At 32.7% G+C, this 26,050-nt stretch overlaps 1 protein-coding gene across 1 annotated transcript in view; it reads right to left on the bottom strand.

The window, feature by feature from the left end:
* Positions 1-3,236: 3,236 nt before the first annotated feature.
* The window catches only part of ITGB1 (integrin subunit beta 1), a 32,323-nt gene continuing 9,509 nt past the window's right edge, over positions 3,237-26,050 (bottom strand). Inside the window, exons 3-15 of the mRNA XM_011376319.2 lie at positions 23,632-23,854; positions 22,033-22,203; positions 20,909-21,147; positions 18,559-18,714; positions 17,726-17,821; positions 17,341-17,430; positions 15,716-15,856; positions 15,355-15,554; positions 13,456-13,694; positions 12,793-13,015; positions 11,925-12,157; positions 10,088-10,254; positions 3,237-4,475 (exon numbers count right to left, since the gene is read on the bottom strand). Of these exons, the coding sequence (XP_011374621.1) occupies positions 4,410-4,475; positions 10,088-10,254; positions 11,925-12,157; positions 12,793-13,015; positions 13,456-13,694; positions 15,355-15,554; positions 15,716-15,856; positions 17,341-17,430; positions 17,726-17,821; positions 18,559-18,714; positions 20,909-21,147; positions 22,033-22,203; positions 23,632-23,854 (2,244 nt within the window). The 3' untranslated portion in view covers positions 3,237-4,409. The remainder of the gene's footprint in view (positions 4,476-10,087; positions 10,255-11,924; positions 12,158-12,792; positions 13,016-13,455; positions 13,695-15,354; positions 15,555-15,715; positions 15,857-17,340; positions 17,431-17,725; positions 17,822-18,558; positions 18,715-20,908; positions 21,148-22,032; positions 22,204-23,631; positions 23,855-26,050) is intronic.

Here is a 26,050-nt window from a genome sequence, read left to right on the forward strand (position 1 = left end):
TTTATTTGGTTGTCATGTTTATTTTGGTTGCTTATAGTTCTTTACATTTTGTATATTAATACTTTATCAGATATATAATTTGTAAATATTTTCCTATTCCATAGGTTTTCTTCTCATTTTCTTGAAAACATCCTTTAATGCAAAGGTTTTTAATTTGAATGAAGTTCAATTCAAACATTTTTCTTTTCTTTTGTTGCTCATTCTCTTGGTATCATATCTAAGAATCCAAGGTCAAATCCAAGGTCATAAATATTTATAATGTTTTCTTCTAAGAGTTTTATGGTTTAAGCTCTTAGGTTATTGATCCATTTTGAGGTAATTTTTATATATGGTGTAAAGTGGGAACCCAATTTCATTCTTTCCATGTGGAAATCCAGTTACCCAGCACCACCTATTGAAGAGGTTTTTCTTTCCCCATTGAATAAACTTGGCATCTTTGTTAAAAATCAGTTGGCTATATAGGTATTTCAAACAATATGAGTTGTAAAAGAGAATAGAGAAACAGATAATATCTATAGCATGTTTGTTAATGATGGAAATGATCTAGAAAGAGAGGGAAAAATCAATGATGCCAGAAAGCGGTGAAATGCTTGTTGTAGTGGTCAAGAGGAAATACTATTTAAGATGTAAGTGGAAGGACTGGCTTGGAGTGCAGAGTTCATCCATAGGAACAGGCAGGAAGGCAGAGTATATCACTGCAGATCCTGCTTGGTAAGTAGACATGGTAGCAGTAACTTACGGAAACAAAACCATCCAAATACTTATTGGTTACCTACTTATTTTGTGCCAGACATTGTCCTAGGTATACAATAGAGAATCAAAACACACAGGTTCCTGTACTCATGGGGCTATCAAATCTAGGGATAAGACTGAAATATGAAATAGAAAGGACATGTGGCAGGCTTGAGGATCTGAGGAGCTGCAATGGGGGTGCTGGAACAATATAATCCATTCATGTTTTAAATGGTTGCTGAGGAGACAGCTAGCTATTAAAGGAGCACGAATGTTGATATATCTCCCAAGAATAATGCTGGTCAGTAAACATTAATAGAACACTGTTATCAACAAGCAAAGTCAACAATATATCAAATACTGTATATAAAATTAAAGGCAACTCTTTATCTTCTATAAACTACTAAATAGATTAAACTATGGGATTTAAATATTCTAAAGTGTTTCCCTTCACAGCGGTCCATAATTAACTCTTGTATAATATACCAGTTTATTTTAGAATTAGTCCTAATGAGCCCATAAACCCAAAGTAGAAAATCAAGTAAAATTAAATGAAATATCACTAATAACCTTTTATGGAAACTCTCTAATCTTGAAAAATTCATATATTTTAATATAGTTAAAACCCAGTGAAGACTGAGTGTAGAAGGAAATGAATATAAAGGTTGTCATTATCAGTGGACTTAAATGATTAGTTATTTGTCTCATGCTTCATGCTAGCATTTTTGTACCCCAAAGGTTCTAGTTTAGATAACATATCACCCTCACAGTGGGCTATTTAACCTTAATCTAATCTGGCCTGAAAAATATGCTACCACTTATCTCTCAGAAGCTAATTCTCCTATCCCTAAATTCTCAAAAGAATCTTGGGACATGAGAGCCAGTGAAGTCTTCATAGACTCAAAAGGAGTCCTGGAGGTATTTTTTCTGAACTCCTTTGAACACAGTAGGTAAGAAAATCTGTCTTCAGGGAGACAGGCAACAGACTAAAGACAAATGCCTCCATTCAAGTTTATCTATCAAACTCCACTAGGAAAAAAAAAAAAAAAAAAAAAATGCCAATTCTGGGTTAAAATAAAAAGTTGAGCAGAGTGACCAGGTCTTATCTGGACATTTTTATCAAAGAAATTCATATTCATAATTTGTAATAGAATAAGAAAACTTTGTAAAGTGTCAGGGAATTACTGCAAAATATGCCACTATTAACACTTGACATTGATCAAATAATATATGCATACCTAACATTTTATAAATATTCATATTATAGTTTGAATAAAAATATTTATACCTAATTTTACTTTCAGAACTATTTTTTGGAAAGCATTTCATTGGAGGTCAAAATGTACTGTTGCTAGGAAAATTTTTAGTGACAAAGTTCTATGTGGCTTCAATCAAAGCTAATTATCTATCTCTTCGACTGAATTTTAAAATTGCCAGTTTCAAAACTAAAATTATTCAAATGTCAATGCTCTTACAGTCAGCATGAGAAATAACTCTATACAATTCCTCTAGCTTCCAAATAAAAGGATTTCTATCATCAGAAAATGTTTATAATTCATTTAAATCTAAAAATTCACCATATTCAGTGTCAAAGATATGTAAGGAAAAAATCAAAGATATGTAAGGAAAACAGACTATATTTGTAAAAAAACACAAAAACCAAAAAACATTATAGCAAACTTCTAGAGTGGAAATACGTAATTCAATCCAATTGAATTGATTATGCCTAAGGCATACAGAAATGAGTTGAGCTAAGAGGGAGTGTGGGTGGTGGGAAATGGAAAATGAGGCAGGATAAAATGAAGTGATAAACAAACAAGATAATTTTTGTCATAGAACTTACAAACTAGTAAAAATATAATTCTCAGATGAAAGATGATTCACTCTAAGCTAGGAAATACATTTAAGTGGAATAAGTAAAAAGGATACCAGTTTTCTAAAAATGGAACACTGTAAATGTGAGATTGGTAAAACTGAAATTTTAAACATCCTCTCCCCCAAAACTTCTTTTGTTTTATGCTCTAGGAAAGTATATTTCTTTTAATAGCTTTATACAAGTATTTTTATGGAGATATACATATACTTTCTAACACAAATAAACCACAGCCAAATGAAAATAAAATTTTCCTTATCAAAAAAGTAACAATTGCTTATCTGTATCTTAAAGTGATAGAATTTCTAGCTTCTAGTTAACAGCTCTAAGATGACCTTCATAAAGAGTTAATTCTGATTAACGTAAGGATGAAACGTATCTCCTAGTGCTGGGTGGGGGATGAAGAGTTATCTAATATTACTTAGAGAGCTCAAAGGTACTCTGAAAATCTCTTTTACCATATCACTTTTCCTTATGTCCCTGGCACATCTTTTATTTTTATTTTTTTAAAGAAATATGTTTTACCTTAAGTGAAATATCCATCAACCAGAAATGTTTTTCGGCAGTCTCTTTAAGCCATATAAATTTTATGCAAAGTGACGAATATATCAAAATAGAGTGAAATGTACAATTTAAGTATTTTAGGCATTTTTATTTAATAAATAACTTCAGTAAACAGCACTGTAAAAAGTGATCTGTTAAAATTAAAAGGCACTTAAAACAAGAATGTGACTAGTATGAAACAAAATGGGCAACTCAGTGAGAAATATACAGTGGTCTGTTATTGCAGTAATTGAAAGTAAGACTTGTGTTAAGTGATAACTGTTGCATAAGCCACAGAACAACTTCATGTGATCATTAAGAAGGCAAATTTACAGCGAAAACAGCAAAGAAAAAGTACTGATAAAAAAGTCTTACCCCAAAATTGCAAGTGCATTAAATGATTAGAAGTGGTGATAAAAAGCACCAGGCTTTAAACAAAATAAAATGAATAAAATAAAATAAATTCACGAACCAAAGGTCCCCAATTCAGCAAATACTATGTAAAATAAGGCCTTTATGTAAGTAATGCTAAATTAAGGACTTTTTTGCAGAAAATGTCCCAATACTTTTATCCAAGACCTAAATTTATAACAAGAAGGCATAAAAGTTACCAAAATCAAGTAACTCTTAAAATGGCACACAGATTTTAAAGCTGTTTTTTCTTCCCAACGCTGATTTTTCTCATGGCCTTTGTAGAGCAAATATTTCAAAATTATTTTACAAAAGTAGCTCCCAACATACTCATCTTTCAGATATGTCATCAGTCATGTCTAGGAGGCAAATAGCAAAATAATAAACTTAAAACAATTCTAAACTAGCAAATAAGACACTTTGGATTTTTTATAACTGAAAAGTGACATATCTGTAAAGCTAAAAATCAGTTTTAATACTTGATTAATAGAAACTCTCATACTCATTACTTTAACTACTGTACTGCCCTTTCAATCACTCTAGAAACATCACTTAATCCAATAAGAGCTTGATTTCAATAGTCCAGGAGGAAAAGGTCAAAAAGGCACAATGTGACCTTAGCTGACAAGGATAACCATCCTGTCTCAAGTCTTTTGTCAGTCTCTGGCATTGATTATAACATTATTTTCAAAATAATATAAAAAATTTTAAATTATACATATTGTACATTTTCGAGACCTGCACATGAGTAAAACCCATGGTGATATCGCCCTAAAGCTACATTATTTTGTGACTATGGAAATCGCTACTTTGCATTCAGTGTTGTGAATGAAATGTACACAGGTAGTGTTCATTTTCCCTCGTACTTTGGATTGACAACAGTTGTCACGGCACTTTTATAAATAGGATTTTCACCCTAAAAAAGAAAAAAAGAAAAATGATCAGTTACTCTAAAAATCATGTAATATTACTTTATAAAACAATGCCGAAAGCTAGTCATGTTCAGAAGTCATTTCTATTTTTTCTGTCCAAATATCACATTCAATTTTTTAAAAAGGTATTAATAAAAGTTTATACAAATATGAAAAATGAAAGCTTTGATCTACAGGTCTAAAGATGCCCCTGTAATCTGGTATGATTTCATTCTTGAGTCCTTCCTCCATTGGAGAGCTAATTTGACAATGTCCTCCATAGTAGAGAATGTGCTATTATGGTTTCTCTCATTTAACTAGTTTTGAATACGTGTTTTAAGAAAGAATTAACTCTTCTGCCCCTAACTGCTTGATTCTTAATCTTTTATTGTACACAGAAGGTACCTGATAAATAATAAGAATCCTTGGCTTTCATCTCTGTGAGGGAGGTGTTCACCTGAGGCTCTTCCACAAAAGTTACTGATTATGTTAACAAATATAATTACCATTCTTCGTGAAATAATTGTTATTATTCAATATTGCATTGGCAAAATGTTTTTTATTTTAAGAGTATTAAAATCAAGTCTAGTAAATGACTCCAAGCCATAAATAAGAGGTCTTTCAAGATCCCAAAATAAATTGACAGTGATGTTTCAAACAGGAAAATAACAGACAACCCCACACTCCCATTTTCTTTAAGTCTCTTATGCTAATTGATACATTTAAATATCTGACATAGCATTCTTTTTTTCTCCTGTTCTTGTAAACTGAAAGTACGCTTGAAAGTCAAGCGAGATATACTGCAAAATAATCCTCTAGCAGAGGAAACTGCAGTGAGTACAAACCAAATAAACATTAAATGACAACTTAAAACATTAAATTTTTAGACATATATTAAGATTTTGAAATGTTGTTTAGTTTTATATATCTCATCAGATCCATTTGTAGTAATTTTTAAAAATATTTATAGAAAGCATCTAAACAGTAATTTTGCTTTTATATTTATACTTCATTGCATATTACATTTGGACTTGGCTTTTACTGCCACAATTTTTGTCCTCAGAATAGTTTGCTGGACAACAAACATGAAAATAAATTAAGTTACTTTGATATAATAAATAGATTTCTGTACATAATAAAGGAATAGTATAAAAAAGAGACTGACTTTGAGAAGAGATACTGTCATAGTGAACTAGACTACAGATAAAATAATGAAAGGTAAATAGAAACATATGCAAAATCAAAGTTCATATGCAAAGTCGAGGTGTAGGGAAGAATGACACATTTAGCAGAAATATCTATAATTCATAAGTTTTTAAGGATGAATATGTGAGTATATATTTTGAGGTGTGGAGAAGGGAGAAAAGACAAGAAATAAGACAGTGCCAAATCAGGAAAGGTTCTGTATATGCCATACTAAAAAGACTGAATTTTATCCTGTAGATAAAAAATCACTGAAGGAGAGTATCGTATCTAAGGGCTGAGTCCTGAGACACCAAATAAAGCACTATGATTTCAGCTCAGCAGTTAGTCTGAATACCAATTAAAACATGACAATATACTTTAGCTACACACACTCCCCTACTGTATAAAATACAACCTGATCAGCCATTTTTTAGAAACATGGAGGAACTCAGGATCCCTTAGAAACTAATATTATATAATCTGAATGATAAAAACCATATAGGATATCAATTTCTGAGCTCTAATCCCAACTAGATTTAATACATTACCATACACACATTACAGCAGACATTTCATAACAGAGATGGGAAACTGGGCCCTAGCAACTACATTCTTAACAACTTATATAGTACAAATGGGGTACACTTGCTATTTCCATCTTCCTATGTGCATATGAGGCTAGTACTGCCTGTCCATTCTTTCAAATATGCTGGGAAAATAAATTACCATTTAAATAAATTTCTTTAATGCATTAGATAAATCTAATATTTAATACTTAAAAATTGTAAGCAAGGTACAAAAAAAATCTGGAAAAAAACAAAAAACAAAAGAAAAAAACCACTTAAGTTATTGATGAGTCCAAAGTACAATTTACATGGCAGACTTACCTTTGAAGAAGTTTGCCTTTTCATATAAACAAACATTATTATATTTCAAAGTCCAGCCAAACAAAAATTCAACATGCAAGGTTAGAGGTAAAATTAAACTATATGCATTAGGCATCACTTTAAATGGAGGTAAACTAAAATAATTCAGATTAGTTTTCATCATTCAGAGTGCAACCCCAACCCTATCCCAACAACAAAAAAGTCTATTTAAATCAAGAGAGCAGGGGCATATTTAGAAAGAAAATCCTCTGTACTCAGTAAAATGTGATCCTTGTGCTCATTCTGGAATGGCTGACAATGATGGTTAGAGAATATCTCGGTAAAATATATTAAATATACAATGCACAACTATAAGAGATTAGGAGTCCATTATTTTTACATAACAACAGGGGAGGCTAGACTAGACAATTTTTTCAATCTACTTTAACAATTATAATGTTGATAATTTGATTTTTTTTATTATAGCAACTTGAGAGTCTTATGTGCTAAAATACAGTTTCTGCCCATTACCCAAAATGTTGATGATATAACTGATTGGAAAACTTTGATTCCATATCAGAAAAGTGTTTTACAAGCCATGATTTGTTTTAATTTCCTGATGTTCATTAATTTCTATTTTTCATTTCTACTTTAATTTTTCTTGAGAAAACAGAATAACCCCTAGCTGTTAGTTCACCTGGATTTCACGAATAAAGACATTTTTACTTTTGCTTCTTGAATTATCTAAAATGCTTATTTTGTCTGAAAAAATAACATTTCAGCCAAAAATTAATTGAACAATATAAACTTTAAGTTTCACTATTATTGATAATTTCCTTCAGAGTACAATTTAATGTACAGCAAAGGTGAAAACTTCGCCGTTTGGTAGGACATAAAGAATTGACTGTTTTTGACCTATCAAAAAAAAAAAAAACAACAACCCTAGAAAGAAAGAAAAAAAGCAAGCAAATCAGTTTCCTTCTAAAAATGACTTTCTGGAAAGTATTAGGTAAGAAAAAGAATGGGGCAAGTCTTAGACTAACATGGAAATGTACCAGCCTGCCCATATATAAATCTGATTATAATTTTCTGGAATGAAATTTAACTTTGCTATTTCAGAAATCTTAAAATCTGCTTAGAAATAAAAGAAAAATCTGACCAGATGAGTTCTAATATTTTTGGTAGTTCCTATATCTCTAAATATATTAAACATTTCTGTATTAAGATCTTATTTGTTATTATTTTATAAGTATACTCTAGTAAACAAGCAAAACTATAGTGTTGGTTTCCGTGTAATAAAGTGATTTCCCTGTTGCAATGTTTGCCCAATGCAGTAGAGTTACTCTAAATTACAACAAATGTCAAAAAGCTATAATTTTCTATAAAGAGTGATCTACCTCTTCCTAAGCAGGTAACCGAGTTTTCTGAAGATATGTGACTGCTGCCAGTACATTGTAGTGGACACAAACTTGGACCCTGGAGTCCAATTGCGTTTGAATCTCAACTCTTCCACTAACAAAATATGTGAATTTGGGTCAAAAGTTACCTAATCCTTTTGTGCTTCAGTTTTCTCATTGGTGAAATAATAAAAGTAGTTGGGAAAGGAAAGAATTCTGGATCATCAGTCAAGAGAATATGTCCTAACCACAACCTTTTTATTAGAAAGTTTTTGGGGCTTGTGTTAAAATATGCTAGAAGCATTTCATGAAATTTCAGTTATAAGGAAGAATCCTGCCCACTACTGGTAAGAGAAAATGATAAATTTATCATCCAAGTAAAACATACACTCACCATAATAACTTAGCCTCGCTTAGAGAAGAGAATAAGTAAGCCTTATTACGACTATGAGATTTTCAACTAAGTTTTTATTTAAAATTATAACTGGACTTTTTAAAGTCTCTTAGCTTTCTTTTTAAAAGTTCAATGTTAGAATTGAATGGTCTTCTGGTCTTTAATGGAATTTCAAGTTACAATGAATAAAAAATCTCAAAATATTTCTAGAACAAATAACAATGACATTGTAGTTGTATATTATACAAATATTACACCAGGGTACACTTATTTTTCTATGTGCCACTTAGATTTCACATTTACTTTTCACTATTTCACCCCAAAACTTACATATGGTAATTTATTCTAGAAGGCTAATAGAGCACTGAACCGCAGTGAGGATTATGACCTACAGGCTGATATTATACACTGTAGTTCATTAGCTACAAGCAACCATACTACGGAACAGATATTATTACTGACTCCTTGTTAAAGATATAAAAAACTAAAGCTCTGAGAAGCGAATGACTTAATGCTACTCTACTTACTAAATGGAAGAACTGAGATTTTACCCGAGGTCGGTCTGACCACAAAGCATTCTCTTCCCACAATAACACAGCTGCTGCTTCTATTCCATTGTTTTAAAGCCCTTCTAAACACTAACTCTAAATTAACACACAAAAAGGAAAGCCATTATATAGCCATATAAAGCCAAACTTTTAAAAAATAGCAATAGTGATAAAAGACACACAGTGCAGTAAAAAAGGATGAATGTTCACATGCAAAGACAGAGAATGAAAGAAAATACGAACGGCAACTTAGAGACCAGCTTTACGTCCATAGTTTGGATTCTTGAAATTATTAATAGGACTCTTGTAAATCGGATTTTCTTGCTAAAGTGAAAGAAATAGTTTCTAATGATTTCACCATAAAAAACTGACATGTATAGTGTTCAAACACTATAAGAGAATTTTTACTACTTTACACTTCTAAAATTCATTATTTTCAAATTCATTTACAATTTAAAAATACTGAAGATTGTCAGTTTTCTTGTATCAAAAGATTAATACACAAAGTCCAACATCTGGCTGCCCCACCTTTGACTCCACATTTCAAAGCACTAAACTCTAGCACAAACTTTCAGACACTAATAGCTTTTAAAATTTTTTATAAAGCAAGGTTTATTGAGTTATAATTTCCAAAGAGTAAAATATATCCTTTTTTAAGTACAGCATTTCGTAATTCTCAAATGTATAAACACACCCACAATCAATGTCATCCCAAGAAGATCCCTTTTTCCTTTACACCAACTCTAGCCTCTGGAAACCACATAACTTGATTTCTATCCTTATAGTTTTGTCATATAAATGGAATCACATACTATATAGCCTTTTGAGTCTGGGAGCTTTCTACTTAAGGTTCTTGAGTGAGAGAGAGAGAGAGAGCGAGAGAGCGAGAGAGCGAGAGAGCGAGAGAGCGAGAGAGAGGGAGAGAGGGAGAGAGGGAGAGAGGGAGAGAGAAAGCGCGCGCGCATGTGCGCGCACGCCATCCATCAAGTAGCTTGCTACACAGATAACATTATTTAGGATTCTACTTTACATGAGATGAAAAGGCAAAAGAGGAGATTTAATACCAAAATTATTAAGAAAAAAAGAAATACTGACCACAGTAAAAAGAGATATTCTTATAGTATTTTCTTTTAATGGGATGTATTTAAGATGTTTTTTTGTTTTGCACTAAATGCAAGTTCTCTGAATAATGAGCTTATGGAACTTTTTAGATGTTTTGCAACTTACCGTGTCCCATTTGGCATTCATTTTTTCCTTTTCAAATTTGGCAAATTCCCTTCTGTCATGAATTATCATTAAAAGCTTCCAAATCAGCAGCAATGCAAGGCCAATCAGAACAATTCCAGCAACCACACCAGCTACAATGGGAATGATGTCTGGACCAGTGGGGCACTCTGTAAAGTACAAAGGAAAGACTGAGCATACAGGGATTAATGTGTACAGAGTACAGTCAGAAGTCTGAAGAGCTGGGTAGTCTCTTATCAGTGAACATATACTATCCCAAAGATCTAAAAGACACTACAACTAACAAGTGAGTTTATAAGGACACAGAATCCATGAACAGTAAAAAATAATATATACATATTATACAGAAATTTATTTCTACATATTAAAAACTGAACTTTAGAATAGTGTCCTCTACAATAGCATCAAAAGTCATGAAATACTTATGTATAAATCCAACAAAATATGTTCAAGTTTTGCATGGTAAAATTACTAAACAGTGATGAAAGAAACCAAAGAACACTTGAATAAATAGAGAGCTATTCCATGTTTATGGATCAGAAGACTCAATAATATTAAGATATCATTCTCCTCCAATTTGATCAACGCAATCCAAATCAAAATCCTGGTAAGATTTTTGTAGATATTAAAAAGTTAACTCTAAAATTTACAAGGCAGGCAGAGAACTAGGGAAGTGTTTCAAAAACACTTTTGGAAAAGAACAAAGTTGGACAACTTACATTATTATCAGACTTCAAGCCCAGCTATAAAGCAACAGGAATTGAGACAGTGTGGTATTTACTGGCTATAAGACAGTTGCATACATTAACGGACTAGAATAGAATCAGAAATAGGGCATACATATAAGGTCATCTCATTTTCAACAATGGTTGAGAAAGGTCAGACTTTTCAACAAATAGTACTAGAACTACTGGACATCCCTATGCAAAAGACTGAATCTCACTCCACATACTAAGATTAACTCAGAATGGGTTATTGACCTAAGTAGAAATCCAAAAACTATAAAACGTCTACAAGAAAACACCACGGAAAAATCCTATGAACTTGAGTTAGGCAAAAGTTTTCAGATAAAATGGTAAAAGCAAGATACATAAGAGAAAAACTGGGTAAATTGTAGTTCATCGAAATTAAAGTTTCTGGTCTTCAAAAAACCCCGTTAAGAAAATGAAAAGACAAGGAGGCACAGACTGGGAGACACTATTGCAAAACACGTATCTGAAAAGACAAAACAGTGCAGAGACTTTAAAAAGCAGTTTGGCTGTTTCTTATGAACATATGCATATTGTAGCCCCCAAAATTCATTCCTAATATTTATTCAAGAGAAATGCAAACTTACATTCTCACAAAAACCTGTACCCAAATGTAGAAAATTCCAAAGAATATACAAAAAGCACATAGAAAAACCAAGATAAAGTTTCATCTTATGAGAAGCTGAACAAACTCACACGTTACAATAATCTTTAACAAATTATCTCTCTTGTCAAAGCCTAAATCAACCTCAAATTTATCATCAATAATGATATAACTCTTATGAATTACCTGGTGTCAGATATTGTGCTGAGTGCTTTGTGGGGATTACTGCATTTAATCTTCAAACTCTCCACTTGTAACACTTAAAACTTGCTTTCTCTTTTCCTCACTTCTTATATAGTTAATTAAATACTATTTTAAACTTTGAGATAAAAATGTCCCAATTGGAACCTAAAATAATCCACCTGGAGGCCATTCCTGGACATTAAGGAAACTGCGAATAGGCCTAAGTAGTAGAAACAAGACATAGAAGAAAATGAAAAACATTATGAAATGATCGGATTTCTACCTGGAGTCTCTACAACATGAACGATGGCTTCATTGTTCCCATTCACGGAATATGTGAAATAGAACCAGCAATCATCAACATCCTTCTCCTTACAGTGGGACAGGGGATCCACCTGGCCCGGCTGGGGTAATTTGTCCCGATTTTCAACCTTGGTAATGTTGAAATGGGAACATTCCTGTGCACATGTGTCTTTCTTTTCTCCTTTATTGAAGGCTCGGCACTGAACACATTCTCTGTTAAAACACAAATTTTAACAGTTAACATTTAATATTTAAAATGAATATTTGCTTAAAAATTACTTCACGTGCTAGATTCAAAATTTGACCAAACTGAACCAAGATCTATGAAGGATTTGACTAAAAGGAGTGGCATATGACATTGGCTCGATGAGAAACAAAATATAAAGATGCTAGTTTCCCAAGTAAAATTATAATTTATTACAGCTCAAACTAAAATCCCCCAAAAGAAACAGCAGTAAAATAAAACTAGCCCTATCAGATATAAAACCAAAATAATTTAAACAATGTGTTGCTGGTACAATAATAGTTTTTCAAGGGAAAAACCTTCAATTTTGCTTAGTCGAAAGATAGTAATTAAGCAATTGGTGATGCTAATGTAACAGAAGTTACCAGACTCAATTACATAGCAAATTCAGATCAAAATAATAGTACCGCTATCCTATGACACTCTTCAAAATCATGTGACAAACACTAGCCACTGAGAAAGAATTTTTAGATTTGAAAAGTGGGCTTCAGTGTGGCAGATATTTTATTTACATATGTAACAGGTACTGTTCCAGATCTAGTGATACCACACAGGGCAACAGACAGTAAATGCCAACTATTTCAAACAATTAGGAAATACTTACTTATGCTCAGCACAGACGCCAAGGCAGGTCTGACACATCTCACAAGTCGGCCCCTGAAATTTGGGATCCGTGCACTTACATGTGCCACACTCACAGATGCCCCGGCCATTGCAGATCTGTCCATTTGTGGCCATGCATGAAGTCGTGTCCAGAGAACAGTCGCATGCACTGCCCGTGTAGTCGGGGTTGCATTCACACACACGACACTTGCAAACACCATTTCCTACAATTAAAAATATCATTTCTCATAACAGTAAAACAAAAATCACAGCACTGATTTAAAAGTAGAAATGAGCAATAATGAGAAGAAAGTATAGGTAAGGGATGGACTGACCCTCAATGCTGCCCTTTTTCTATTTATTCACTAAGCAAACTCTAACATTTTTATTATATTAGACGGGATCACATTTTTTTGTATATTAATTTTTTCTTCTTTTATTGTGAAATATAACATACATAACAGATAAGTACATAAAACATACTAAGTTTAACATGTAATTATAAAGTGGAAATAAAAGTAACCAGCCCTAGGTCAAGAAAAAAAGCACTGCCAGCACTGAAGAGCCCCAGCCCTCCTCACTCATCCCTACTCCTGCCCTGTGTTGTCTCTCCCTTAGTAAGATGAGATCACATTTTATAACCATATTCTGACTCCTTTCTCACCTCCACAAATTAAGCCGTTGGATCTATCACAGTTGAAATTGTCACACTCGCAGAATTTTCCAGAATAAATTTCATTTGTATTATCCCTCTTCCTACAAACACACTGTCCACAGACACACTCGCCATTGTTACTACAGATCTCTGAACTGTTTTCTTTCCTGCAGTAAGCATCCATATCTTCACTGTTAACTTCATCTGTGCTACATTCACAATGTCTGCCAACACGTCCCTCATTGCACCTAAAGAGAGTCCAAAATTTCATTTACATAAAAGAAAAATAACTTAAAATAACAAACTATGATGTGAGAAAGACTATTAACGATACGTTTCAACTACAATTATGTTACATGGGAGTGCTCATGGACACAAAAGTGTGCACATGCACACACACACACGCCAGCCATTCAAGTTCACATGGAACACGTGCAAGGGCCTAGGGAAAAAACTCTTCAGGAGAGTAACCATTTTGATCAAGATGAAAATATAATAAGCAGGTGAACAAAACATTTGGAAACAAAGGATAAACTTATTTTTAAACAGTATGTTAGTGATGTTTTCAAATTACATGCTATTACATTTGCTATTATTGGTGAAACATCTCTAAATTTAAAGCAATGGTCCAACTGTTAATGTAAGAAAGTACAATAAACACAGCCTAAAAGCACACAGAAGTTAAACACTGAGCATATAATTTAAAAATATAAGTAACATACTGTTTAAAAACAAATTTATCCTATGGATCCAGACTTTTCAGATACACTTATATATTTTCAGAATACCTAATGCTAACAGACACTGAATACACTAACTCTGTATCTAGTAAATATACAAAGGGAAGAAAGGCATCATTTACATGACTTAGGATATGTAAACATAAAAATAAAAATGTAACATTTTAAGATTTAAAATGGATAGCTAATAACTAATAGCGAAATAGAGCCATTTATTTTTCTCATGATTAAAACCTTTAAAAACTTAGTTATTTGGAGCTGACATTTAATCAAAATACTCTCCCATCCTATTCTTTAAGGAGAAAGCTGTATTCAGAGTACATTCAATTTTAATTTTTAATTAAAAGTAACTACAGTGTGAAAATTAAATTCTATGCAGAAGTACATGTAGTACAAAGTGAACATCCTTTATCACTTCCTAATTCCAATTCCCCGATAAAATCACCGTTATAAGTTTGGCATGTCTTTAAAATGTTTTTTATAAACATTATATAAGCTTATTTAATAAGCTCTAGAAAATTTAGATTGCTATTTTATGAGAGAAAAACTCAAATGCTACCTAAATAGTTTGTTAAATATGTCTTGGATGGCTATAAAAGCTTTTATTTTAAAAAGCAGTCTTCTTAAGGAGCAAAAAAAGGCAAGGAAGAATTTTCTACATCACACACAAGATCATCAAATTGATCTTCAGGTGAGCAACAGTGGTTGAAACCAAAAAAATTTTTTTTCAATTAGAGTTTACATTCACTATTATTTTATATTAGTTTCAGGTGTACAGCATAGTAGTTGGACACTTAGATAATTTACAAAGAGATCCCTCTGATTAGTCTAGCACCTACGTGGCACTATAGTTATTACAACATTATTGACTATATTCCCTATGTTGTACTTTAAATCCCCATGACGATTTTCTAACTACCAATTTGTACTTCTTAATCCCTTCACCTTTTTCACCCCAGTCCCTCAAGTCTCCTCCCATGCGGCAACCACCAGTCTGTTCTCTGGATCTATGAGTCTGATTCCATTATGTTTGTTCATTTATTTGGAACAAATAATTTATTTGCTCCAAATAGTCAGATTTTCTCTTGATGTCCCAAAACATAACCTGCCTGTAACTTTCTAAACCAACATACCTCTCTCTGTCCTTTTCTGACCACCTCCAGCTTACCTGCAAGCTCCACACTCAAACGTTCCATTTCCTTCGTGACACTTTGGACTGCCAGGGATGCCTTCACTTTGACACTCACATTCACAGATGAACTGAAGAATAATCTCTACTTCCTCAGTGAAGCCCAGAGGCTTAATTTTAATGGTTTCGGAATTTTTATTCGGACATTTATTTGAAGTTATGCTAATTTCGAATTGAACCTTAAAGGAAAAAATGAGTTAACAACTAACTAAGCAACTTAAATCTACTAAAAAATATTTCAAAAAGCTACTCATTTTTTTATTCTCAAATTATAATCTAGATTGCTTATAAATAAGCAATTTTTTCTTTTCTACAGAAAAGGTAGATTTATACCACCTACCTCATCTCCAATGGAAATATTGGAGCATTTTCTTCCATTTTCCCCAGTTCCATTCACCCCATTCTTGCAGTAAGATTTGTAATTTATTGTTACTCCTTCTGGCAATTTGCTGTTTTCCAAAATGACTTCTGAGGAAAGGGACTAAAAGAAAGTCTAATTATATATAGGAAAGGCAAACAAAATGCTACTATAAGTTGAATTCATAAAATCAATGGGTAAAATGAACTGTTAACAAAATATCATTTAAATAAAATACTTGAAGCCAAATCTTGAGTGACTAGAAAACAGAGAACCTAGAGAAATAGGTTCTAATCAATAAGGATTAGTTCAAAATATTGTACATGATTGAAAGTTAAGTTATTTATATTTTAATTACTTAAAATATTAATGATCATTAAGCACAGAAACCTGATATAAATTATGAGGAGTCTTAAGAACTCAGAGCCAACATTTTCTTTCCCCATCGGCAATATGGCTCCCCCCTGGCCCTACCACTTCATCTAACTAGGGACTAAAGTAAATAATCTACTATATAGTCTGGAACAAATTTGCTTAGAACCCATTATAGCCCTGGCAAAACAAAATAAAACAAAAGCCTTCAGTAAGAAGTATTCGAGCCAGTGCTTTTTTTTAGAATATCAGACTGCCCAGGACAAATGCAAAAGGCTGTGGGAGCAAGCTATCGCCTGTTAACCCCTACATGCAAGGGAATTCATGCGGTTAAGATGGAGAACAACTATGCAGAAGGCATGCAACAACTGGAATCTTGAAAATATTTGTAAAAATCTTTTTTTTTTTTTGAGATGATCAGACACTTTTTAAAAAATTTTATTAAATTTATTGGGTGATATTGGTTAATGAAATTATATAGGTCCCAAGTGTACAATTCAATAATCCATCATATATATATATTGTATTGCGAGTTCACCACCCAAAGTCGAATCTCCTTCCATCACCATATATTTGACCCTCTTTACCGTTATCTATCTCCTTCCCTCCCCATTTTGAGTAGGGTCTTTGTAAAACATTTTGGGAACTCCTGGCATGAAATAAAAAGTATCTAAAAATCAACTTGTCAAGGGCTAAGTGGAGGTGGTGGCATGCAGCACACATGGTTACCATGTTACAAATGCCTTCAGATTACTTAAAATAATTATTAACCAATGCTTAGTGAGTATTACTAAAGGTATTCTGAATTAAGCTCTAGACAGAGCAAATGATTCCTCTTTAATTTCAACTTCCTTCCATGTGTGAGGGGGAAAATTTTATAAATCTTTTAAAAATAGTCAAGTCATATCTATATTAACATTTAAAAAACCTATAAATCTAAATGTGAGTTTTTTCCCCATTTGCTTTCCAATGAAGAAACTTCCTGCTTAATGACATTCAAACAGATATTTAGAAATATTCCCCACATGTCTTTACCTTATTTTTTCTTTGTTTAAAATTAATAATTATGCTTTTGTAAGAGAATATGAGTTTTTCCTCCATGTGCATAGACTTTAAAATTTATGTTGTCCTCTGGGTTTTGTTAAACTGTATATAAAGGGAGTTTTACTTTCTTTTGAGCAAAGTATTTTCAACAGGGTATTGTCCAAAACAGATCTTATTTAAAATGCACTCACATTGTATGCATCAATGATCAACTGAATCACATTGCTGGAATTTGCAGATAATGTTCCTACTGCTGACTTAGGGATCAAATTTTTCAGTTCCTGTAATTAAAAGATAAAACATTTAAAATACAGATATATTCATTCTATAAGCATCTATTGAGTACCAAATACTTATTTTTAAATACCAGTTCCATACGTAGTTCCTAAATAACTTAAGGAGTCAGACCTGAAAAAAACTAGTTTTATAATATATATTAAAAATTAATATAAAATGCTTTTGTAAAATCCAGTCTAGCAGGTGACATTTTCCTACATTTTAATTCATATATGATTTTGCCTCTAATGACTAAAAGAAAAGGAGTCTAGAAATTTCTTCCTCTTTTTATCTTGTTACCTTGTAAACAGGCTGAAATTCTTCAGTAACCGCAAAAATCGTCTGAATGTTATTTTCGCTTAGTTTCTGGACAAGGTGAGCAATAGAAGGATAATCCTAAGAAGTTAAGTGATAAAATTTAGTACATAATTACATCCAATCAATTCCAGTTTTTTGATCCTTTTTGAAAATCATGATTTGACTATATAACTGGATTACTTACATAAGATTGCTTGAAATAACACAAATAATTGCTGGAGTGGTGTGTACACATGGGTTTCTAATCTTCTATATATGTGTATAAAAATTTCCATAATAGGTTTTATAAAGCAAGATCATCTATGCATATTAAATGTCAGAACAAGGAAATTAAAAAATTGCCAGTAATTAAAGGTTGTATTATCTATTACTTAAGAAAAAGACCACTTTCTTCCAGAACCTGGAAAAGTTGCACATCTTCATTTTTAGTAGAGGCAGGGTGCCTATTTTGAAAACTCACATATAAATAAGAAGTAAGACAGTACAAATTATTTTTTTAAAAAATAAAATCAAATTTGCTACCAAATAATCCATACAAGTGAGAAGAGACCCAGCTATGAGTTGAGGCATCGAGTAAAAATGTCTAAGCAGCTCCTTTCCCCCTACTGAAATCCTTATCTAAGCGGAAGAAAGCAAGCACAAAGCCACATGTTTAGAAACAGCAATACTTGCTTTCCTGCACATAAGGTCAGGGCCCATACTGAAAAACCAAACCCTGAAAAACCCACAAGCCAGTCATTCACAATATCTTAGTATTAAATGTCAAAACTCAATATAAATCCATTCAATAAATATATAAGGAATTAGACACTTACATAATAATGGCTCATTGTGTATACATCGTTTTCCAGGTGACACTGTCCATCATTTGGTAAAACAATTCCACCAAGTTTCCCATCTCCGGCAAAGTGAAAACCAGCATCCGTGGAAAACACTAGTAGCCGTGTAACATTCCTCCAGCCAATTAATGACTTGAAAAGAAAAGGACTGTAATTTTAAAGTACTACTCACAATAATTCGCAATAGTGCATATAGGCTATCATTGTACTTTTAACCTAATTCTGTATCTTCTCTTTACTTTCTCTTTCCACAATGCTAATATTCTTGTGGATAAGCACAAAGAGCCCACTGAACAGAGCTCTTCTGCCCCACTGTAAAATTACATCTTGCCTGGTTGTCCATTTCTCTCAGCTCTTTTTAAAAAACTCTATCTTTTAAAATAAATGTCTCTCCCCCACTAGAAGGTAAGCCGACTCCACATGGGGGCAAGGACCACTCATGGTTTTGCTCATCATCATATCTGCAGTAGCTGGCAGTGTATATATATATAGTAGGTGTTTCACGAATATTTCTGAAGTAAATAAAAATGCCTCAGCTCATGCTTTACTTTACCTTCCTGCTGCTGTCTTATTCTCATCCATCCTTCCATCCTAACTCTATCTTCCACAGTATATACCTTTACTGGCCCGCCATAGTAGGTCTTCCTTTTTTAAGTACAGAAAAAACTATCTTCTCCAAAGATATGCACTGCTTAATCCCACAGACTGAGGAAAAGTTAGAGGCAACCCAGAGAATGCTCTCTCCACAGTGAGCTGCTAACAAGAACACAAATTAATGGCTGGAAAGAAAAGGTGTCAGGCTATGCACAACCTGGAATAGTTACTCTTTCTTTCCCTTTAAAAGCAAGATTATCCCTAAATTGCAACTACTCCGTGAGAAGTCATAGGTAACAATAATATAGTAGTTAATATTTGCTTAGAGCTTAATGGTACTTTATATGGATTATCTTATTTAAACTTCATAATAGCCCTATGAGGTATATTATCCTTTCTCAAGAAGGAAACAGCCCTCTATAATGGCTAATTAAACTGTCTAATCAGTGGTGACAAGAAAGTCTGAGACCATGTCCTAATGGTCTAAAGAATGTTCTCTTACCACTATACCATATTATTATCTTGGATAGCAATTAGCACCTTAGCAAAAATTGGTTGAAAAATAACCATTAAGCATTTGGAATCAAGGAAGGACTTCTAGGGAATAAGGATACTGTAAGAAAAAAAGGCGGGGGAAATGATACAGCAGTAGGTACTTAAGACAAACTTTATCCACCTCACAATGTTTTCTAGTTTCAACTTCAGCTATATCATTTTAAGGTCATCTCAAAATCTTCGGAGGCTAAATGGGTCATAAAATCCTAATCGCTAAATAAGTCAAACACTTATATGTGGCATCTAAAGAACAAAAATGAACAAACAAAACAGAAACAGACTCAAAGATACAGAGAACAAACTGGGGGAATGGGTGAAAAAGGTGAAAGGATTAATTAGTACAAATTGGAAGTGACAAAACAGTTACAAGGATGTGAAGTACAGCACAGGGAATATAGTCAATAATACTGCAATGACTATGTACAAGGCCAGGTGGGTACTAGAGTAATCAGGGGGATCACTTTGTAAATTATGTAAATGTTTAACCATTATGCTGTACACCTGAAACTAATATAAAACAACACTGAATAGCAACTGTAGTTGAAAATAAAAAAGATAAAAAAAATTCTAATCACTAGTCCAGTGGAGATGAGCTTGTTATTACTTAAAATCTTACAATTATTTACAAATATATAACTTCTCAAATACATTTTCTCAGCTTATAAACTAGAACTTAAAAAATTCTTTCTTTCTGAATTACTGAGACACAGGAAAAGACATATTTCAAAGGTGATGAGCAGAAGAAAACTGGCAAAAGGAAAATGATATTTGAGACACTATTCCATCTGAGCACTTTTAATGCTCCTCAGATACCTCAGAAGACCTCAATTCTGTCTCTGGCACAAAGCCAGAAAGTCAGGACACCTGAGCCTCTTCTAAAAACTAAGAACACCAGCTAAAGTACAGGTGAATTGCCTCGCAGTTTCAAATGGTGAGAATTCTGGCTTTTAAAACCCTGTATAAATAAACCAACTGCCTGGTTTAAATTCAGACACGATAATTACATATGCTTTTACAAAGCACTTGTAGTTGGAGGGAATTTAAGGGGTTAAATTCTGTACTTCTCTGGAGTAATCAAGTATGATATGGTCATAAAGGTAACTTTTTTCTACTGATAGTAAAATCACACTTAAAATTCATACAATAATAGTCCTTTGTAAAAAATGAATGCGCTTACCCCACAAACTGCAACTTGCATGATTGCATCAAAGCCACCTTCTGGAGAATCCAGATTTCCAGATATACGCTGTTTACCAACAAGTTCATTAAATACTTCCCCTTTATCAGTAAGACTAAGCACATTTTTGTAGCTAAATGGGCTGGTACAATTCTGTTCACTTGTGCAAGGGTTCCTGAGCTTAGCTGGTGTTGTACTAATGTAAGGCATCACAGTTTTCTCCACAAATGAGCCAAACCCTGTGCAGGAAAAATGCATAAAGACAGATGAAAAGATGGATGGTAGACAGATGGAAAGATAAGCTTGCATTAAAGAAAAAAAAAAAAATTAAGAATGTTACCACATGTAAGCCAATCTTTAATAAAGAACGGTAAGGTTTTAATAATAAGGTTTGGAAAGGTAATCTTTTTCTTTAATAGAGAAAGAATGGTAAGGTTTTAATAATAAGGTTTGAAAAGGTGACTACTGTAATATGAAAAGTCCAGTTCTGAAATGAGATTAGGCTGTATTGGCAGGTGTAGTCCTATTAATTAGTAATGAAATAGAATCTGAGTACTCAACATGTTTATGAAATAAATCAACAAATGAATTCCTGTAAAAATAAGCATGCATTTCATTATCTGTGTGGTAGACTGTTAGCCCTCCATACATCCATTTCACATCTCAGATTCAACCAACCGCAGATCAAAAATATTTTTAAAACTCCCAGAAAGTTCCAAAAAGGGAAATTTGAATCTGCCATGCGCCAAACACTATGATGAATCCAACTGAATGAAGTGATAGGTAAGCATACCCTGCTGTTGCCTATATGCAAAAAAGTCCCATTTTATATAAGGTACTTGAGCATCCACGGATTATGGCATGGTATGCGGAGCAGTGGGGCTTGGAACCAATCCCCCCCGTAAATCCCGAGGGATGACTGTAATCTGTGTCAAATAACATGGTAGCATACATAACAGAGGAACAAAGAGGCAGAAAGATTATCAGATGTGTGAAAAGAATAACAGTCCTCTCAGAAAGAAAAGGCTAAAAGCTCGCCTATTTATCTCACAAGTACGTGATGAAGAACAAAACTGCTTAGACCTATACAAAAACAAATTATTAAATGTTCTTAATATTCCTACCAATTCGAAAGTCCGAAGTAATCCTCCTCATTTCATTCATCAGATCTGTTCCAAGACTTTTCACATTCTCCAAGTCATCTTTCATAGAGTAAGAAAGGTCCATTAAGTAGTAGAGATCAATAGGATAGTCTTCAGCTCTCTTGAATTTTAATGCAAATGTCTGCGGCTCCCCTAATTAAACAGATATTAGAAAATGACAATAGACTGCCAGCAATGAAAAGCAAATAAACTGTATTTACAAGGTAAAAAAACATAAAATGAAATATATCATTGCCATATATTTTACACAAACCTATTGGAATTCCATAGATAATGCAATGGAAATGGTTTCATTCACAAATACTTAGAATGCCAGGCCCTGGGGATGCAGGTGAAAAGACAATATCCCCAATCCACAGTGGACAAGATAACAAATAGTCAATTTATAACTAGGACAGAGGAAAACAAGTGACTGGAACAACATAAATGAGACTGGAGTGGGTACAGAGGGCACATTATAAGGTACAGAGATTGAAATTCTAAGTAAAGATTAAGATTGTTCTCTGTTTAATAAGATCCCACTATATGCAAATAAATAACAATTTGATTTTTACTTTCGAAAATCTGGCAAAAAGTTTTTTAAATGACTTAGACAAAGACACTTGTTAAGAAACTAAAACGAAAATCTAAGGAAGACAATAAAGATTTGAACAGAAAAAATGAGGAAGGAGAAGAGCTATATAAGAGGTGTTAAGTCTAATTCACTTAGGAAATATAGGAAAAGAAGGTTTGGCTGAAAAATCATCAAATTTTTAACTTGGAGATTTTCTGCATATAGATTTCTAGTAGGCAGTTGGATAAATAGGACTGAAGCTTAAAAGTTTGGTACAGTATACAAATGGTTTTTATTTTTTAAAGCCATGAGAGGAAAATCAACAATCAAGTGGACTGCAAAGAGGAAGAAAGAAAAAGATCAGAGAGCACTGTTAAGAGATAAGAAGAAAAACTAGGAGTGATATTGTAGAAGCCAAGAGGAGCACATTTCAAGTAGCTCAAAGGTATCACTTAGTATAGAAAGTTTAAAAGAAAAAGGAGACCGGACAAGGGTCCGTTAGGCTTGGCGGTTCCAGGTGATGGTGGAGATGTGCCAGCACAGGTTCAGAAGCAGAAGCCTAATTGCACCAGGCTGAGGAGTGAATGGGAGGGGAAGTCACGGACACAGGTAATGTGCACCATTTCTTTTAGAGAAAGGAGACAGAAATTGAAAGAAGTATTAGGAAGGCTTGTATATTTTTTTTTTTTTTAGATGCGAGACTGCCACAGATTCTTACAAAAATCTTAATTTTTTTTAAACAATACTAGACAAATACAAAGGACAAAATCTTTAACAGAATTTACTTTGGACATTAGGCAATATTTATTATTATTTGAAGTATTATGTATCTTACAAATTGTTATGTCTGAAAAAATTTTCTAAAATTTAATGTGTTCCACATTTCTATTTGAGTGCCAGTCCACATATGAAAATGAACCATCAACGGAAACTGGTAGGAAGCTTATATAAAGTTGTCAAAAAGCTCAAGTAGAAACAAAAGTACACACAGGATTAGATTTTTGTACCTGATCGTAATTGCAAAACCAACTGCTGTGGTTGGATTTGAGTGATATCTTCTGGCTGGAGCTTCTCTGCTGTTCCTTTGCTACGGTTGGTTACATTTTTATTTTTCTTTATATCTTTGGAGCCTCTGGGATTTTCTATGTCATCTGGATGACAGCCCTTCTTTTTTAAGGCTTCTAAATCATCACATCGTGCAGAAGTAGGCATCCCTTCTTGTAAAAATGTCTAAAAGACATATAAAATATAAGTATAAATAAAAAGTATTTTTAAAAAGCATAATAGTCAAATCTTTTATATAATAATTGCAAATATGCAATTAAATTGTAAAAATCAAGTGACATAGCAAATGCACTTAATTTCTGGGTTTTAAACAAAATGATCCCTTCATCCAAACAAAAATAAATGTTCTTCTTTATAAACTAAATCTTTTCCTTGAAAAGTAATACTTTTTTCACTAATATATTACTAGCAATTTATTATTTTAGTAATACTTAAGACTGATGTAAACATATATTTTAACTGCCCCACCTTCAAATTCAGAGTAATCAAAGAAATTTCTACAGTGAAATCATTTATTAGCATGGTTAACAGCCAGTAATAATGTATATACCCAAATATCAGACAAATAATTGTTTCCTAAAATTTCCCTTAGAAAAATCCTTAAAAGCCTCTCATGTTATATAACATTCTCCATCACGATATCTGGAACAAGTTAATGTTTATGGAAAACATATTATCCTAAAAGTAGATCAATTAATGATGCTATTTTTTAAAAAAAGACCAAGAAATTTAGCACAGATGTAGTATTCCTGGAGGTTTAAAACAATTTCAAGTATTAGCTATCACTGTATAATACGCCTTTTAAAATTTATTTCAAAAACAATTCTGTAAGTGATTATATGACAAGGGTCATGAATATATTTCCATAGGGTGAATTTAAAAAATAAAAAATAAAAAAGGTCTTAATGGAACTTGTGGCTTAGGGCAAAATTCTCAGTAGCAACATGATTTCAAAATGTGTTAAACCTCAAACAATCTAGATGGAAATAAATATTCTACCGGATGATTGAAGATGTACCTTAGTGAAAGCAAAAACACTGCTTTTAGTATGTACACAAAAATTTTCAAAAGTTTTTCATAAAATGCCAGAGTAGAAAGAAAAATAATGACTGTGTGTATCATTTTAAAATGTGTACATATAACTAAATCAATTATTTACATTTGACTATTTCACATGTATCTCTAAAGATTTTATACTTAGATGGCCAAAACATTTTTTCAATCTTGACACTGGGAAAATGAGGGAATGCCTTTTATTTGGAGTCATCTATGTTCACTTATTTAAATACACGTAAGAATACACAATGGTATTGATCAATTATTTTTAAAGGGAAACAAAACCCTAAGTGAGAGCATTTATGAAATTAAGAGAAATGACTGGAAGGTAATGCCATAGGTCAGATGGGTCAAAGCTGCACTGCTTTTATGTATTATCAAACGTAAAATACTAACAATGCACAGGAGCCTAGTGCATTGTTACTTTCCAAATATCAGTCAATCCTGGAAACTTTAAAATCATAACATGCAAGTAAAATTTCACTGAACATATTCCAAAATAGATTTTAATAATTTAAGACTTATGCCACAATGATCAAAGGCTGAACTATTTTAAAGAATAGTTTGGGTAGAATAACCCTCATAAAATGGATGTTGTTGATAACAGTGGCTACCACTCATTTAGAACCTTCTATGTGAAACTGCCTAAGTTCAATCAATTCTAATTCTTGTTAACAAAGATAAAGCAGGCATTATCATGCTCATTTTCCAGTTAAGAAAACCAAGAGTTTTAGGCAAGTATGCCTACACTGAGACAAATTCACAGCACTCCCTATTCCCTCCACTGTCTGCAAATTAATTACAGAATATCATTTGTAAGTGAACAGAAAGTGCCATTAAAAATTTTTCGAAATAACAAAACAAAAACCTCTCAATTTGTCTTTCAAGTTGTGGTTAAACTTTTGACCAGTTATGCCTATTCGAAATGTGGGGTCAAATGCCCGAGTAAAAACAAATAATAAGCTTTTAATCTTCTGATACTAATCATCTGTGAATAAATTATATATCTTCAAAATGACTTCCCTTTACCTCCTGTTCTGACTCATTTGTTCATTCATTTAGTCAGTCAACATCTGGTAAACTTTGTGGAAGGTACCAGGTTAAACAATATATAGAGATGACAAAAGTTTATTTTTTTAAATGTCAGTTTACTTATTTTTCATACTATATATATATATTTTTTTTTTTAAACATTTTATTTTTTTATTTTCTCCCTCCCCCCGACTCCCTCCCTTTCTGGTAACCACTAGTCCATTGTCCATGTCCATGAGTCTGTTTATTTGTCCCGTTCATTTGTTGCTTTTA

The sequence above is a fragment of the Pteropus vampyrus genome, unplaced genomic scaffold (assembly GCF_000151845.1).
Source record: "Pteropus vampyrus isolate Shadow unplaced genomic scaffold, Pvam_2.0 Scaffold294, whole genome shotgun sequence".
Lineage (NCBI taxonomy): Eukaryota > Metazoa > Chordata > Mammalia > Chiroptera > Pteropodidae > Pteropus > Pteropus vampyrus.